We start from the raw sequence: 17354 nt of genomic DNA, 5'->3' as shown, positions 1-17354 counted from the left end.
ACATGTGCGAAAAACCTCTCCAAAACACTGGAGGGAAGTACGTAGCTCCAACACAAAACAGAAGAGCAATCACACACAAAGACAAACACACAACGAGAACTAAATAGGACACTAACGAGGACTAACAAGACACAGGTGTACAACATCAAGACAAAACCAAACGAACATGAAACATAGATCGGTGGCAGCTAGTACTCCGGGGACGACGACCGCCGAAGCCTGCCCGAACCAGGAGGAGGAGCAGTCTCGGCCGAAACCGTGACAGGAGCTTGGCCCCAGTGATGTACTGGGCTGTAGTGCCACCCTCTGTAGTGCCATGCGATCGAGGGCGGTGCAGTTGCAATACCAAGCAATGATGCAGACAATCAAGATTCTCTCAATGGTGCAGCTGTAGAACCTTTTGAAGATTTGAGGGCCCATTCCAAATATTTTCCAGCTCCTGAGGGGGAAGAGGCGCTGTTGCGCCTTCTTCACGACTGTGTTGGTGTATGTGGACCATTTTAAGTCCTTAGTGAATTGGACACGGAGGAACTTGAAGCTCTTGATCCGCTCCACTACAGCCCCGTCGATGTGGATGGTAGGACTATGTTGTTTTTTCCCTTCATCTGCAATTTATTGCATTAGAGCCAAAGTCTTCTGGACAGGGCAATCACTCAGTCACTTTCTCCTTCTCCTCCCTACTCCCTCTCTCCTTCTATTACTTTCTCTCTCCCTCACCCCCCCCTCTCTCTCTCGCTTTCTCTAGCTTTCTCTCCCTCAATTTCTCTCTCCCTCACTTTCTCTCTCCCTTACTTTCTCTCTTTCTCTTTCTTTCTCTTTCTTTCTCTAGCTTTCTCTCTCTAGCTTTCTCTCTCTCGCTTTCTCTCTCTAGCTTCCTCTCTCTCTAGCTTTCTCTCTCCCTCTCTCTCAATTCAATTTCAATTTAAGGGGCTTTATAGGCATGGGAAACATATGTTAGTTAACATTGCCAAAGTAAGTGAAGTAGATAGTAAACAAAAGTGAAATAAACAATAAAAATGTACAGTAAACATTACAGTCACACAAGTTCCAAAAGAATAAAGACATTTCAAATGTCATATTATGTCTATATACAGTGTTGTAATGATGTGCAAATAGTTAAAGTACAAATGGGAAAATAAATCAACATAAATATGGGTTGTATTTACAATGGTGTTTGTTCTTCACTGGTTGCCCTTTTCTTGTGGCAACAGGTCACAAATCTTGCTGCTGTGATTGAACACTGTGGTATTTCACCCAGTAGATATGGGAGTTTATCCAAATTGGTGGGTCTGTGTAATCTGAGGGAAATATGTGTCTCTTATATGGTCATACATTTGGCAGGAGGTTAGGATGTGCAGCTCAGTTTCCACCTCATTTTGTGGGCAGTGTGCACTCTCTTTCTCTGTCTCTCCCTCTCTCTGTAGTATCAGTAGCCCTATCAGTTATAAGGGGAAGAGGACACCAGACCCAGATGCCGGCACAGCTCAGCAGCACTCAGGAGCTGGATGTGGCTTCTGGACTCTGACTCTGGCACTGGGGCTGGACTGGATACCCGCCTAATAACCCTTTACCGCTAATGCAGCTAAAACCCTGACACACACACACACACTAAGAGATAGCTCTGTGTCTTGCTGAGTGTTTGCGCTGTAACAGGATCTATTGCTAGCTGAGCAGAGCATTAGCATCGTATTTGTCTTACTGAGATTTACTGTCAGGGCCCAGGTCTGACAGAATCTGTGCAGAAGATCTAAGTGCTGCTGTAGGCCCTCCTTGGTTGGTGACAGAAGCACCAGATCATCAGCAAACAGAAGACATTTGACTTCAGATTCTAGTAGGGTGAGGCCGGGTGCTGCAGACTGTTCTAGTGCCCTCGCCAATTCGTTGATATATATGTTGAAGAGGGTGGGGCTTAAACTGCATCCCTGTCTCACCCCACGGCCCTGTGGAAAGAAATGTGTGTGTGTTTTGCTAATTTTAACCGCACACTTGTTGTTTGTGTACATGGATTTTATAATGTCGTATGTTTTTCCCCCAACACCACCTTCCATCAATTTGTATAGCAGACCCTCTCACACACACACACACACCCTTTCTCTTTCTCCACACTAGATTATCTCTCACCACAGCTGACTGTTGGCCCCCAGCCCTTCACCTTTTCAACACAGCAGTTGACAGAACATTTTCACATTAAAGACTCTACACAGTCTTCGGAAACAGCCGACAGAGGTCAGTTTGCGTCGCCTTCCAAAAATTCAACCGCACAAATGTATGTAGAACTACGGAGAGAGCAACGCAAACGGACCTCCGTCAGCTCCGTTTGTGTAGACTGTGCAGACCCCTTTAATGTCTCCCCCCACATCCATCCACACACACCACTCCTCAGCCAAGCACTGTACAACTCCCCAATCCAAACCTCCCCCTCTCAGCCCCCTACCTCTTTGGCCCCAGAATATCATCCAAAAACTGTTCAGCCCCCCCATCCCCCCCATACACACAGGGGGTTGACGAGTCCAGCAGAGACCATGTCTTGAACGCATTCCCAGTGTACAGGCTGAATGTGTGGGAGCGCACACACACACAAACACACAAATGATTGTGTGCTGCCGACACACACAGGGAATTGTTATGTAAACACCACAGACACGTTCAGAGGGAGTGAGAGCTGGATCGCAAACCGCATAGCCTACACACACTACCCCACATTACACACACACCCACACACACGCACGCACGTACACACACACACACACACACACACACACACACTACCCCACATTACACACACACCCACACACACACGCACGCACGTACACACACACACACACACACACACACACACACTACCCCACATTACACACACACCCACACACACGCACGCACGCACGTACACACACACACACACACACACACACATCACTGGAGTACACAGACAGACAAGCCACTAAAAGTCACACATTATACAGACCAGTAGACCTACAGTGACAACAGAGGATGACAGTCATCCAGACAATTATTATACAGAAATGCACAGGCATAAAATCACATAAACACATACTGTAATGCTGCCTTTCTCCCACAGAGATATTTTTCATAGAGTAGGTATGGCCCGGGGACACACTAGAGATACCCTACACAAAGGCATGCATTGAGGCACACACACACACTGAGGATAAATAACCATGTGAACAGGCCTGCAGAGACACATATTATGGGGTTACTTAGTTACAACACATTAAAAACGCCCCAGTCAGAGGAAGAGATCCAGCTGTCCATTCAGAAGGTCAGCAGGAGGAGAGGTCTCTCGCCCTCTCTCGCTCTCTTAGTGTGTGTGTGTGTGTGTGTGTGTGTGTGTGTGTGTGTGTGTGTGTGTGTGTGTGTGTGTGTGTGTGTGTGTGTGTGTGTGTGTGTGTGTGTGCGTGTGCGTGTGCGTGTGCGTGTGCGTGTGCGTGTGCACGTGCACGTGTGCGTGCGTGTGTGTGTGTGTGTGTGTGTGTGTGTGTGTGTGTGTGTGTGTGTGTGTGTGTGTGTACATGCGTGTGTGTGTGTGTGTGTGTGTGTGTGTGTGTGTGTGTGTGTGTGTGTGTGTGTGTACGTGCGTGCGTGTGTGTGTGTGTGTTTGACAGAGAGAGAGTAAGAGAGCTGAGAATGTGTTTTGGGGTGGGGGAAGGAATAAACTCCAAATGAAATAATATATTGACTATATCTCTATTGGCTATTGTTCATCTGATGTGATTTTGTCATTTGTTTAATTTGCCAGTAATGATTAGGCTAAATAGATAGCCTACAATAGCTTAGGCTGAGTAGGCCCCACATGTAATTGACCAATGACAATAAGTAGGCTAGCCTAGGCTGATAGGCCTGTAACATATAAACATCAGACCCTAGTCTAGTCTCACTATATTAGCCTACCGTTCAGTTACCGCTAAAATATCACCTGCTCGGATTTCCCAGAAGGAACTCCTTGCTTCAGCTGACTCTTTCGTGCCACTGCGAGCCTCACGCCGCAGAGTGGAGCGGGGTTGACGCTCCAACGAGGCCGGATTTACTGCCGCGGACACTGGCCATCCATCACCGCTCTACTCATTGTCACAATCATCAGGAGAACCAGACTCCCGAGTCCTCCCGGAATTCTGCTGAGGCATTCCGACCCTACTCCATTGGCCTCCTCGACCTCAACACTGCCACCCCAGCACGGAAAGATATTCGATAACCTCAGCAAATCGGTATAGGCCTACTGTAACGTTCCCGTACAAGAGATAATACAAACCGATATGCTATGGAGACATTTACAAAACAAAACAAAACAAAGAAAACAAACAGACAAGAAATGGGATCCAGTGCCCACTTTGCTCAGACAAAAACACGCTTTGACGCTGGAGAAAAACATTTAAACAATGCGTAAAACGGTGTGTGATACGCCTAGGTTCATGGGTCAATATCAGTAGACTATTGTAAGGATTTGATTCATCTGAAACATAATCTGTCATAAATTCTACAGTGTCAGTGTCTCATAATAGAATTATTAGCATTGGAGAGAGGCAGAGAGAACAGACTTCACCATAATGATTTGGAAAATAAAACCTCCAAAGTCCTTCTTCCTCTCCTCTCCAGGAAACTGGGGGGTGGATAGACTGCTTTTACCAGCTATCAGAGAGCACACACAAGCTGGACTGTAGGTCTCCACCATACTTCTACCAGCTATCAGAGAGCACACACAAGCTGGACTGTAGGTCTCCACCATACTTCTACCAGCTATCAGAGAGCACACACAAGCTGTGAGAGTATGTAGAATTCTGCAGTGAAACACTGTATGCTGGTGGAGAGAGAGCGAGGGGAGTGTGGGAAAGAGAACGTGATAGAGAGAGCGAGGGAAGTGTGGGAAAGAGAACATGATAGAGGGATGGGAGAGGGTGAGGGTAGAAAGAGGGATGGATGGGAGAGGGTGAGGGTAGAGAGAGACTGTTGAAAGCCCCCTAAGCCCCTTCTTACGCTGCAGCAATGTAATGTGAGCTAGCTAACTGCACCAGAGGGGAACCATCATCTGTGGACCCCAGTCTCTCTGAGCAGCCATTCCAACACACACACACACTTGCCATTCCAAGGAGTTCGCATCCCTATTAATAGCCTGCTTCAAGGACTGAGGGATTGGGCAATGAGCCATGAGATGCTATCGGGTGACTGATACACACTTCTGTCTGCAAGGTATACTGCCATTCACTGCCTGAAAGGTTAGAAAAAGAACCCCTTATACGACATGTGTTTGTGTCCTGGTAAATACAGCAGTCCCATAGTAATAGAGTGTGTACCCAATTACTGTTAAGTAAACATGGGTATTATGTTTATTATGTTTTGTTAACTGGGAACAATAAATTCATCAATAAATGCATCAACCCCCCCCCACACACACACACACACACAGTGGTGGAAAAACTACCCAATTGTCATACCTTAGTAAAATTTAAGAATCCTTAATAGAAAATTAAAAGTATAAAAGTATTTCGTTTTAAATATACTTAAGCATCAAATGTAATTGCTAAAATATACTTACGTTTTGAAAGTAAAAGTATAAATCATTTCAAATTCCCTATATTAAGCAAACCAGACACCCCCATTTTCTTGCTTTTTTTTATTTAGGCTAGCCAGGGCCACACTCCAACACGCAGACATAATTTACAAACAAAGCATTTGTGTTTAGTGAGTCCACCAGATCAGAGGCAGTAGGGATGACCAGGCATGTTCTCTCAATAAGTGTGAGAATTTGACAATTTTCCTGTCCTGCTAAGTATTCAAAATGTAACGAGTACTTTTGGGTGTCAGGGAAAATGTATGGAGTAAAAAGTACATTATTTTCTTTAGGAATGTAGTGAGGTAAAAGCTGTAAAAAATATCAATAGTAAAGTACAGATACCCAAAAAAACTACTTAAGTAGTACTTTAAAGTACTTTACACCACTGCACACACACACACACACAGCACAGCACTCTCCCCCACTCTGATAAACATCAGCTACAGGGCGCGTGTGCCATTGTTTCACCTTCGCGCTAATTACTCAAGAGTTGTCCTCGAGCGCACTGGAGGGCGAGGGAGCGATCCATCATGTATGGCAGCGGGTGGAGGTCGTTTTATTGCAGCCAATCAATTGTCACGTTAAATAGCCCTGAAGGGAATCGCTTTAGGGAAAACCAAGTGGCCTTGAATTAGGGCGCACAGACAAAAGCAGCGCGCTGATCATGTTGTTCTTCTATTCTATTTTCTTTCTCTCTTGGAAATATTAATAAATTACCAGTAGGAGACAGGCAGCTCTTCTATAACCTACCCCCCACCACCCCTGTGTTTAGGTTGGTAGGGCATGGCATGCATACACCCGGTCGATATCTCAACCAGCATCAGGGGTGTCCCTGCCCAGGGGTCATCACACCAACGTAAACACACACAGAGATAGCGACTAGGCATTCCAGAACAAACAGAAAAAATACAACTTTTCTCTATGCCCCTCTTGGGCGGGATGGAAAAACACAGCCTTTAGTCTGTGGATGTCCAATAGGCTAGACGTATCCAATGCAGCAGCATTACTGCAGACCAGTGGTTCCCAACCAGGGGTACTAGGACCCTTGGGGGTACTTGGCCTATCCACAGGGGGTACTTGAGAAGACTCATGAGACTACAGGCCTACTGGTAAAATGCACATGAGGGGGTAAATCAGCGGTGCTCGGGGCAGAGCATAATTCAGTTGGTGGTACAGTAACCGAAAAAGGTTGGGAACCACTGCTGTAGACTACATCCATTAGGATGTCATAAACACTTTAGTTAAAGAGCTGAAGATGTGAGCCTGTGGTGGAGATGAAGCCTGTTTTTAAGGCCATTAGTGATTTAAAAATACCAATAAAACTATTCCGTTTCAGGGGCGAGACTTCCTTTTTTATATATATATTTTATATGGCCAGTAAAAATATGACCCACAGACAGAATAAATACTAGTTCTGTTCTGGAGTTCGTCAGAAGAACTGTGGGGACCGCTCTCTGATTCTTAACATGAGAAGAGGGCCACAGGCAACGTTCCTCATCTGAAACCCCGCCCTTCTGAGTACTCTTCCGCCTGCTGATTGGCTTCTGAGACCTCTCCTGGCCGCTGGTTGGCTGTCCCTCGCGAGAGAGACAGAGAATTTGCTCATTACGGAGTGGGGCGGAGGCGCGCGGGCAGAACACGTAGAGACTGACCAGCAACCTGTCACCACAGCATATAGAGCGCAAGACCTAACAGAGCTTTTATACGGGAAACTGGAACGGACAGGGCTCCGGGATGTCTCCGAGGTCTCGTCCGTGAGAAACCACAGAATGAACAATCGAAACAGACACTGCAAAGTGAGGCAGGAGTTTTAATTGAAAGGAACATCTGGATATAACAGTTCCTTTTATTATTGCCTTTGGATACGTTGTTTCCAACTTCGATTGACGGGTCGGAGTGGACTACCAACTGTGCTTCCAGTGGAGAGGTTCGTCTTGGCGAGCCAGGAGCGGGTATAAACAGCCGCTGACCGCGCACTCTGAGGTGGACTAATCTTTACCCAGCACCCGGTGGACTAGCCTACCAGGCAACGCCCGGAACCCGATCAGCTGATCACTTTGGATTCTTAGCGGGATAACTTTGGAACTTTCCCCCCTCGTGACAATGAGTCGGGCTGTGTACACTCTTGCGGCGGTAGCGCTCTCCCTCGCGCTGCTGTGCGGTCCAGGACCCCTTGGTCTGGTGCGTGCATTCGGCGACGAGGCAGAGGAGATGACTTGCGACCCGATACGCATCGCCATGTGCCAGGACCTGGGATACAACGTCACCAAGATGCCCAACCTGGTGGGCAACGTCCTGCAGTCAGACGCCGAGCTCCAGCTCACCACCTTCACACCACTCATACAGTATGGCTGCTCCAGCCAGCTGAAGGTACACACACACACAGCATATATTTTACTATTTTTGTGCGGACCTCAAATTGATTTCCATTAAAAATCCTAATTTTTCCTAAACGTAACCCTAACCTTAATCCTAACCCTAAACCCTACCCCTAATTGTAACCCTAAACATAGCCCTAAGCCTAAAATAGCCTTTGTCCTCGTGGGGACCTGGGAAATGTCCTCACAAGGGAGAATGTTCCTTGTTTTACTATCCCTGTGGGGACTTTGGTGGATTTCCGGTACCCACACACACTCTCTCTAGCTGCTCCAGCCGACTAAAGGCATACACACACACTGTTGGTTCTCAGGCTGGGCTGTGTGTTGGAGCAGGCAGTGTATAGTGGAGAGAGACAGAGAGCACATGACAGAGTTGCAGGGAGGCAGCCAGTCTTGGTTCAGCAGCACGGGGCAATGAGGTAATACATGTCTGAGGAGAGGAGGGGGCCAGGCCAGCTCCACATGGCAACAACAATACTGCCCTCAGTACTACTCTCTGTAAGGCCACTTGTCTGCCTGAACCACCATGAAGCTGGAAATTAAATCCTTCCCATTTTGTCTTTCTCATATGGTTTTTATTGTCCTGACTGAAGTGACAAATGAGGACACTCTTAGACAAAAAAAGGTGCAATCTAGAAACAAAAATGGTTCTTCGCTGTCCCCATAGGAGAACCCTTTGAAGAACCTCTTTTGGTTCCATGTAGAACCCAAAAGAGTTCTACCTGGAACCCAAAAGGGTTCTACCTGGAACCAAAAAGGGTTCTCCTATGGGGACAGCCACAGAACCCTTTTGGAACCCTTTTTTCTAAGAGTGTAGTTATTTATGTGGTTAGATAGAAATGTCAGGATGAATGGATCCAGTTCTGTTGATATTTACTGTTGTTTACCATTCCATAGCCTGTAGACACGGCATACCACTGGCAACTTTGTCTCTAAGGATATTCCTTATCCTGACCATTGAGATACATTAACATATATTCAGTCCAATTCTAATTGATTTAAGGGCTTTTGTGGTATTATTATGGTGTTGTAGTTGGCTGGATGGTTATTTGTGTGATTATGGGTTTGCGTAGTTTGTGTTGTGATTGTCTGTCTCTTGTGGTTCAGTGTGTGAGCGTGTTATGTGAGCGCTCCGGAGTGACGGCCGTGAAATGTTTCCATTTCCTGTCTGAGCACAGAAACATCCCACAGATTAGGCTCTTTCTTACACACACACACACACACACACACACACACACACACACACACACACACACACACACACACACACACACACACACACACACACACACACACACACACACACACACACACACACACACACACACACACACACACACACACACACACTCAGACATTCACCAGAGGAAATGGAAACTAGATCTTGCACATGGCTTTTCTAATAGGAAGAATCCCCCAGGTATCCACACACACACTGGGCCGTGAACAGAGGCGGCACTCAGCTTACCTGCTGCGGAGGAAAACAAGCCTTCTCCAGTCCAGCTAGTGATCAGAGAACAGTAGCACAGTTCCAACAGAGAGAAACATCACTGATATAATCTCACACTCTCACAATGCTGCCTTGCGCTTCCCACTGCTTCCCACGCCACAGGATAGCCCCCCCCCACACAGCTTAGCCCGATACATTCACTTGTGTTTATGGCTAGACAGTTATCTTTACTGCAGTATGCTGACCAGAGAGTCAGAGTAGAGTTTGTCCCTCTCAGTTAAAGTTCCTCATACGTTCATCTCTCCGGGACATTGTCTGTATGACTATTCAATTACCTGTTTATTTGTTGTAGTAGCTTTAATAATCATTTAGAAATTCACTAAAGGTTTCACCACAATCTTTTGTGATAGTTGCCTGGTTTTCCTGACTAAGCTCAAAACCAATTAGAATAGGAAGCAGACTAAGGACCATGATGCAACAGCATCATGAAAGCAGACACAGAGCAATGCACACAGAATCATCATAGAAACTATTTTAGAAATTCATTAAGTGACATATGCAAAGATAACACCTCTCTCTCTCTCTCTCTCTCGCTCCCCAGTTCTTCTTGTGTGCGGTGTACGTGCCCATGTGTACAGACAAGGTTCCCATCCCCATTGGGCCGTGTGGCAGCATGTGTCTGTCTGTCAAGAGGAAGTGCCTGCCTGTCCTAATAGAGTTTGGCTTCGTCTGGCCAGAGCTGCTCAACTGCAGCCTGTTCCCCCCTCAGAACGACCACAACCACATGTGTATGGAGGGTCCAGGGGACGAGGAGGCATTTGTCCGGCCCCTGCCCCCCCAGGAGGAGGAGTGCCAGGCCCTGGGGGCAGGGCCAGACCAGTATGCCTGGGTGAAGCGGAGCCACAGCTGTGCGCTGCAGTGTGGGTATGACGCAGGGCTGTACCGGCGAGGAGACAAGGTGTTTACAGACGTGTGGATGGCAGTGTGGGCAGTGTTGTGTTTCCTCTCTACCACTCTGACCGTCCTCACCTTCCTCCTGGACTCAACACGCTTCTCCTACCCCGAGAGACCCATCATCTTCCTCTCCATGTGCTCCAACCTCTACAGCGTCGCCTACCTGGTGAGGACATAGGACTTAGAGCAGGGGTAGGCAACCCTGGTCCTGGAGTGCCGCAGGCCCTTCATGTTTTTGATTTAACTGACCTGGAAGACCAGGTGTGTTCTAATTTAGGCAACCACTGAACTGTTCCAGCCGGTGACGCCTCCACATACAATTTAAGAAAATCATCAAGGATAACACAATAAAGCTTGAAAGCTTATTTCCATTGTGGTCCTTTTGGAGGGGGAAGGGGGGTGCAGCAAGGATAGGCAGCAATGGTAGTGGCAACAAACAATGACAGACAAAATTGTTGTTTGTTTCATAAAATGAGCTAATTATTACAGTTCCATTTCCTAATAAACAAATGTGGACAGGTACATCTCCCTTGTCTCACATACCCCTAATATATACAACTATCTAAGTCTTTTATTTATATATATACATATATACAAGAAAGGAGGCCAGAGTCAGGCGTACCTACAGGGTGCATAGTTGGAACAGAAAACAGGGTTGCCTACCCCTGACTTAGACAATTAAGCTCATGTTTAAAGCACTGGGCTGTTTCTCAATAGTTTAAATTAGCCTCCTCTTCTCCATGATCACCAATATGACAGGTTGGAGCAGTTTGTTGTAAACCTGTCCAGTCCTTTCAGCTACCAGTGGTAATGAGGAAAGTAGACAAGGACAGGAAGCCATGCTAGAGTACGTAGACCCAGCCCTGGTCTCCTGGATGACCTGATGACCCCTGGTCTCCTGTATGACCTGGTGACCTCTGGTCTCCTGTATGACCCCTGTGTCTGTCTGTGTTTCCCTGTAGGTGCGCCTGACTCTGGGTCGGGAGCGTGTGTCCTGTGATCTGGAGGAGGCAGCGGTACCTGTTCTGGTACAGGAGGGGTTAAAGAGCACCAGCTGTGCCATCGTCTTCCTACTGCTCTACTTCTTTGGCATGGCCTCCTCGCTGTGGTGGGTACACACACACACACACACACTCTGGACAAAAGTATTACATTGTAAGGAATAGATTTGAATGAAACCGTTAGAACAGTCGCCTCCCAGCTCTCTAACCCGTCTCTCTCTCTGTCCCCTCCCAGGTGGGTGATCCTGACTCTGACCTGGTTCCTGGCGGCAGGGTTAAAGTGGGGTCACGAGGCCATCGAGATGCACAGCTCCTACTTCCACATAGCAGCCTGGGCCATCCCCGCCATCAAGACCATCGTCATCCTCATTATGCGACTAGTAGACGCTGATGACCTCACGGGGCTGTGCTACGTGGGTAACCTACAGCAGGAGGCTCTGACGGGCTTCGTGGTCGCCCCGCTCACCACCTACCTCCTCATCGGGACGCTGTTCATCTGCGCCGGCTTGGTGGCCCTGTTCAAGATCCGCTCCAACCTACAGAAGGAAGGGGCGAAGACGGACAAGCTGGAGCGTCTGATGGTGAAAATCGGGGTGTTCTCTGTGCTGTACATGGTGCCTGCATCCACTGTGATAGGCTGCTACCTCTACCAGCTGTCCCACTGGGGGGACTTCAGAGCCAGTGCCAGGGACTCATACGTGGCAGCAGAGATGCTGAGGATATTTATGTCTCTGCTGGTGGGTATCACGTCGGGCATGTGGATCTGGTCGGCCAAGACCCTCCACACCTGGCAACGCTGCTCTGCCCGCCTATGGAGGGATGGCCGGGCAGGGAGGGGCAAGCGTGCACCGGGGGACAGCTGGATAAAACCTGTCAAGGGCAATGAGACGGTGGTGTGAGTAGAGAGGGAGTGAAATAGAGAGGGATAGAGAGAGAGGGGAAGATAGGAACCGGGTAGCTTTTTAAAGCAAACCTGCCCCCAAACCCACTGTTAGATCCGCTACCTGATGGAGAGAGGGAACGAGAGAAGGACAGGAACGAGAGAAGGACAGACAGATCAATAGCACCACTAAGCAGACAGCGGTCTCCTTTGCCCACTGTGTCTGTGGTTCTCTCCCTCCTAGCAGACTCTAACCCACTGCCAGAGAAGAGACTGACCCTGTAGCCTACAGCAGGCTCTGGGCTGATCTATAGGACCGTCTGACTTTAGAGAGTTGTTCTTAAAGGTTGAATTTACACTGGAGAGTCATGGTCCAGATGATTTACAGATCTAAACTACAGCCACACTGAAATGCACTATGACTAGCTGATGTGGATGTAGCTTGGTTAACATGCCTTATAAGGAACGGAGGGCTGTGCTGCCCAGCCAGTCACACTCTGGAGGCTATGAAGCTATGCTACTGCAAAGGCACCTGGGAGTTGTAGTGACTTGACTCTGGTGCTGCAGCTAAGGCACCTGGGAAACGTAGGCCTATGTCTTTTACCTCAGTGCTCAGCGAGCAGCACAGCTGACCTCCACTGACCTACACGCAGTCTTAACGAGGAAACAGACACTCAACTTTGAACTCTGAACTTTAACCCTTGACCTTCTCCAGTCACTCATGGAACCCTTAGGAATGGTGGTCAGTAATGAACTGGTGTAAGGTTCTTTCTGGGGGGTTTTACCGGTTATGGAAGTGAATTAAGGGTTATTATGAATGATGTTAGACAATCAACCCCCAAAACACATTATGCAAATGCTATAATACACCAACAGAGAAACACATACACTTACACACACACACACACACACACACACGGAGTCACACTCATACAGTCTGTAGAGTTGCACCCTTATGCAATCCGCTCCCATCAAATCTGCTGCATTAGCTTAGTTATTATTGCATTAAGCTGCAACCATCATGAGACAGTCAAACAGAAACACACACAACAGAGAGACAACGGGACTCTACTCTGTTACTGCAGCCTGTCTCCCTACTCTGTTACTGCAGCCTGTCTCCCTACTCTGTTACTGCAGCCTGTCTCCCTACTCTGTTACCTCAGCCTGTCTCCCTACTCTGTTACTGCAGCCTGTCTCCCTACTCTGTTACTGCAGCCTGTCTCCCTACTCTGTTACTGTAGCCTGTCTCCCTACTTGTTACTGCAGCCTGTCTCCCTACTCTGTTACTGCAGCCTGTCTCCCTACTCTGTTACTGCAGCCTGTCTCCCTACTCTGTTACTGCAGCCTGTCTCCCTACTCTGTTACCTCAGCCTGTCTCCCTACTCTGTTACTGCAGCCTGTCTCCCTACTCTGTTACTGCAGCCTGTCTCCCTACTCTGTTACTGTAGCCTGTCTCCCTACTTGTTACTGCAGCCTGTCTCCCTACTCTGTTACTGCAGCCTGTCTCCCTACTCTGTTACTGCAGCCTGTCTCTCTACTCTGTTACTGCAGCCTGTCTCCCTACTCTGTTACTGCAGCCTGTCTCTCTACTCTGTTACTGCAGCCTGTCTCCCTACTCTGTTACTGCAGCCTGTCTCCCTACTCTGTCACTGCAGCCTGTCTCTCTACTGTGTCACTGCAGCCTGTCTCCCTACTCTGTTACTGCAGCCTGTCTCCCTACTCTGTTACTGCAGCCTGTCTCTCTACTCTGTTACTGCAGCCTGTCTCTCTACTCTGTTACTGCAGCCTGTCTCCCTACTCTGTTACTGCAGCCTGTCTCCCTACTCTGTTACCTCAGCCTGTCTCCCTACTCTGTTACTGCAGCCTGTCTCCCTACTCTGTTACCGCAGCCTGTCTCCCTACTCTGTTACTGTAGCCTTTCTCCCTACTCTGTTACTGCAGCCTGTCTCCCTACTCTGTTACTGCAGCCTGTCTCCCTACTCTGTTACTGCAGCCTGTCTCTCTACTCTGTTACTGCAGCCTGTCTCCCTACTCTGTTACTGCAGCCTGTCTCCCTACTCTGTTACTGCAGCCTGTCTCCCTACTCTGTTACTGCAGCCTGTCTCTCTACTGTGTCACTGCAGCCTGTCTCCCTACTCTGTCACTGCAGCCTGTCTCTCTACTCTGTTACTGCAGCCTGTCTCCCTACTCTGTTACAGCAGCCTGTCTCCCTACTCTGTTACTGCAGCCTGTCTCCCTACTCTGTTACTGCAGCCTGTCTCTCTACTCTGTTACTGCAGCCTGTCTCCCTACTCTGTTACTGCAGCCTGTCTCCCTACTCTGTTACTGCAGCCTGTCTCCCTACTCTGTTACTGCAGCCTGTCTCCCTACTCTGTTACTGCAGCCTGTCTCTCTACTCTGTTACTGCAGCCTGTTTATATTCTGTTCTCTCTGTACTCTACTCTACTCTGTTACTGTCATGTCTCTCTACTTCTGTACTGTGTTGCCAGTCTGTGTCGGACAAGTCCTCTGTTTCTGTGAGTCTGAATTTATGACACTCTGGTTAATAGGTCTAAAATGCAACCCTATTATTCCGCATATAGTGACCAGGTCAAAAGTAGTACACTATGAGGAATAGGGTGTCATTTGGGAATTGCCCTTTGAAGTGTGATTTTAATAACCTGTTAGTACCTAAGACCTTTGGGTACTGCCAACCCCACAACTCCAATAAGTACTTTTTTGTCAAGAGAAACAGGCGTTTTATGTATTTTAATGTATTATAAGAAATGCTAATTTATCTTTGTAAAAAATACATTAAAAAAACTAAAAACAACTTTATTAAAAAAAGAAAATGAAACTTTTGTATCAGAAGAAAAATAAAAACGTTTTGGTTTTAAAATGTGTTCTACTTGTAATTATTGTGTGTGTGTGTATGATGCCGCATTTATAAACACATTATAGCCTTTGTAATAAATGATATACCATTATATCTGGATTCCATCAGTACTACATCTAGTCAAACTCTAAACTGGATTTAAAAGAAGCTCACAATTCAGATTTGCAGGATAAAATTGAGCATGACCTGATTGGCCTTCCACTGCTATGCACAGCATGGTTTGTTACTGTAATGCACTGTCGAATGCTGTCCTCTAGAGTCTCAGAGCTGTAACTACACCCTAAAGTCTCAAATCTGTACTCCCTGAGACCGAATACAAACACAATCAGGGTTGCCATGTCTGTAGTTTTGGCGAAAATTGGCTGACTTTGAAAACGATGTGGCGGGTGAAAATGTATTGTTCACGGGTGAAAATATATTGGTCGCGGGTGAAAATGTATTGGTCGCGGGTTGCGGGTTTTTGGGCTACTACGAAATTGCACCTCGGCCACCACGGCAATTTCTTTAAAATATATATTTCACTGTGACCTGCTGCTGCTGACTATCAGGCAGTGAGGCAGCCTGTTTCTGAGTGAGTGAGTGGTGAGGAGGGCAGGAGGGGTGTGTGTTGAGACTGAGCGCTGCAGCAGGCAGCTGAGTCTCCTGAGTGAGAGGCGACAGCGCAGCACACGCGCAGGTCCTAACAACTTTTTACCAGTTGTAGGTAGGCTATTTAGATTGTCATTATGGAGACACCTCTTTCCAACCCTTTTTCCATAAAACATATTAACGCGCTAGAACTGTTGCGCATCAAGAAATAACGGTGACAAAGCACAGGCAAACGACTTTAGGCGATCTAGAGCGCATTAGATACATTCGCTCTGAGGTGGTTTAAACTGCATTCTAATGTCTACTTTGCTTATGGAACACCATATCAAGCTAAGGGTTATAAGCATGCTCAGTTCTTAGGTCTAGAGCTCTGCGCGAGTGGAAATTTGAAATGGAATTATGGAACTCACTCGCTGCTTCTGCTATGGTTAAAGTCCACAATGAAACTGACATTAAATGTGGAGAATGATACATTTGCATCTGTTGGCCATCAAGTAGCCTATTCATTGACGTGCCATTGTAGGCTACTGTAGCCTACCATTTTATACAATACATATGTTGAAATGATGATGTCATTTCATATCAATTTGTGCCACTTGTGTAGCTGTCACCCCTGGCCGGTTGAGGCCTGTTGTCTTTAGTTGGTTTGGTCAGGGCGTGAGTTTCTATGTTATATATTCTATGTTTACGTTCTAGTTAGTCTATTTCTATGTTTCAGTTATAGGTTGTGTGTCTATGGTTGGCCGGTGTGATGCCCAATCAGAGACAGCTGTCGCTCGTTGTCTCTGATTGGGGATCATACTTAAGTAGCCTGTTTGCCTACCTTTGTTGTGGGATCTTGTTCCGTGTTAGGCTTGTATGTGTATAGTCTGAGGACCTCACGTTACGCTGTTTCTTGTTTTGTTTATATTTATTGAGTTTAATAAACATGTACGCTTTTCACGCTGCACCTTGGTCTGACCCGTCTCTCAACGATCGTGACAGTAGCCTACCTGGAACTGTTTTATTATGCAATTATTAAAGTCCATGTTTACTTAATGCAATTGGAAGTCAGCTATTGTGATCATGGTCACAATTTTATCGCAATTACCGATCAGCTGTTAGAATGCATTAGATTGAAGGTAACAGTCAGTCAGATTAGGCTACAGGTTAAAACTTCAAAAAATAAACACTGGCTGTTGTTGACAAGCATAGGCCTATTTAGTTCATATGCATATTTTAATATTTGATTCAGTGATTTAAATTACGACCCTATCGTCAGTACCCTATTCCAGTAGGCTATTGGGCAACGGAAGCACTTCTTACTTCGAAATCGCCTCGCTGTTCATGTTGAGTCTGTCAATTTGAACTAAGCAAGCTGCTAAATCGTTCATTTTACATCTTGCATAGGCTACTGTAGGCTATTTCAAATTAGATGTAGGCCTATCAGGGGCTATAGGTTACCTGCATCTAGCTAACCAAACCATGGCAAAATTGAATTACAATCATAAACCTTGATTTTTGTCAGTAGGCCTATCCAATGCTTATTGAAATGACAAGTCAATCTCGCAAATAGGCCACTTATAACGGTTTGTAGTCTTAACATCTGGCACATAATAATGGCACAATTGCCAGAAAATAGCCTAACATTATTTTTTAAAAGTTTAATAAGGTCGATTTATA

The 17354-nt window shown here is 46.8% G+C and overlaps 1 protein-coding gene and 1 long non-coding RNA gene across 2 annotated transcripts; one reads left to right on the top strand and one right to left on the bottom strand.

Annotated features, from left to right (window-relative positions):
* The first annotated feature begins 7219 nt into the window (after positions 1-7219).
* On the top strand, positions 7220-13324 carry LOC121566814 (frizzled-4-like). Its single transcript, XM_041876694.2, has 4 exons — positions 7220-7936; positions 9996-10514; positions 11311-11456; positions 11585-13324. Exons 1-4 carry the CDS (start codon positions 7670-7672, stop codon positions 12246-12248), a joined length of 1596 nt encoding a protein of 531 aa, XP_041732628.1. The 5' UTR covers positions 7220-7669; the 3' UTR covers positions 12249-13324.
* An 88-nt stretch (positions 13325-13412) lies between these two features.
* Positions 13413-13768, bottom strand: LOC123483952. The gene is made up of 2 exons (XR_006658348.1): positions 13698-13768; positions 13413-13594 (listed from the first exon to the last, which is right to left on the bottom strand). It is a non-coding gene; the product is annotated as an uncharacterized LOC123483952 (long non-coding RNA).
* Between the last annotated feature and the right edge of the window lie 3586 nt (positions 13769-17354).

Source organism: Coregonus clupeaformis, chromosome 5 (genome assembly GCF_020615455.1).
Source record: "Coregonus clupeaformis isolate EN_2021a chromosome 5, ASM2061545v1, whole genome shotgun sequence".
In the NCBI taxonomy this organism is placed as follows: domain Eukaryota; kingdom Metazoa; phylum Chordata; class Actinopteri; order Salmoniformes; family Salmonidae; genus Coregonus; species Coregonus clupeaformis.
The sequence above is the reverse complement of the archived record's forward strand: the minus strand, read 5'-3'. Positions and strand labels throughout refer to the sequence as shown.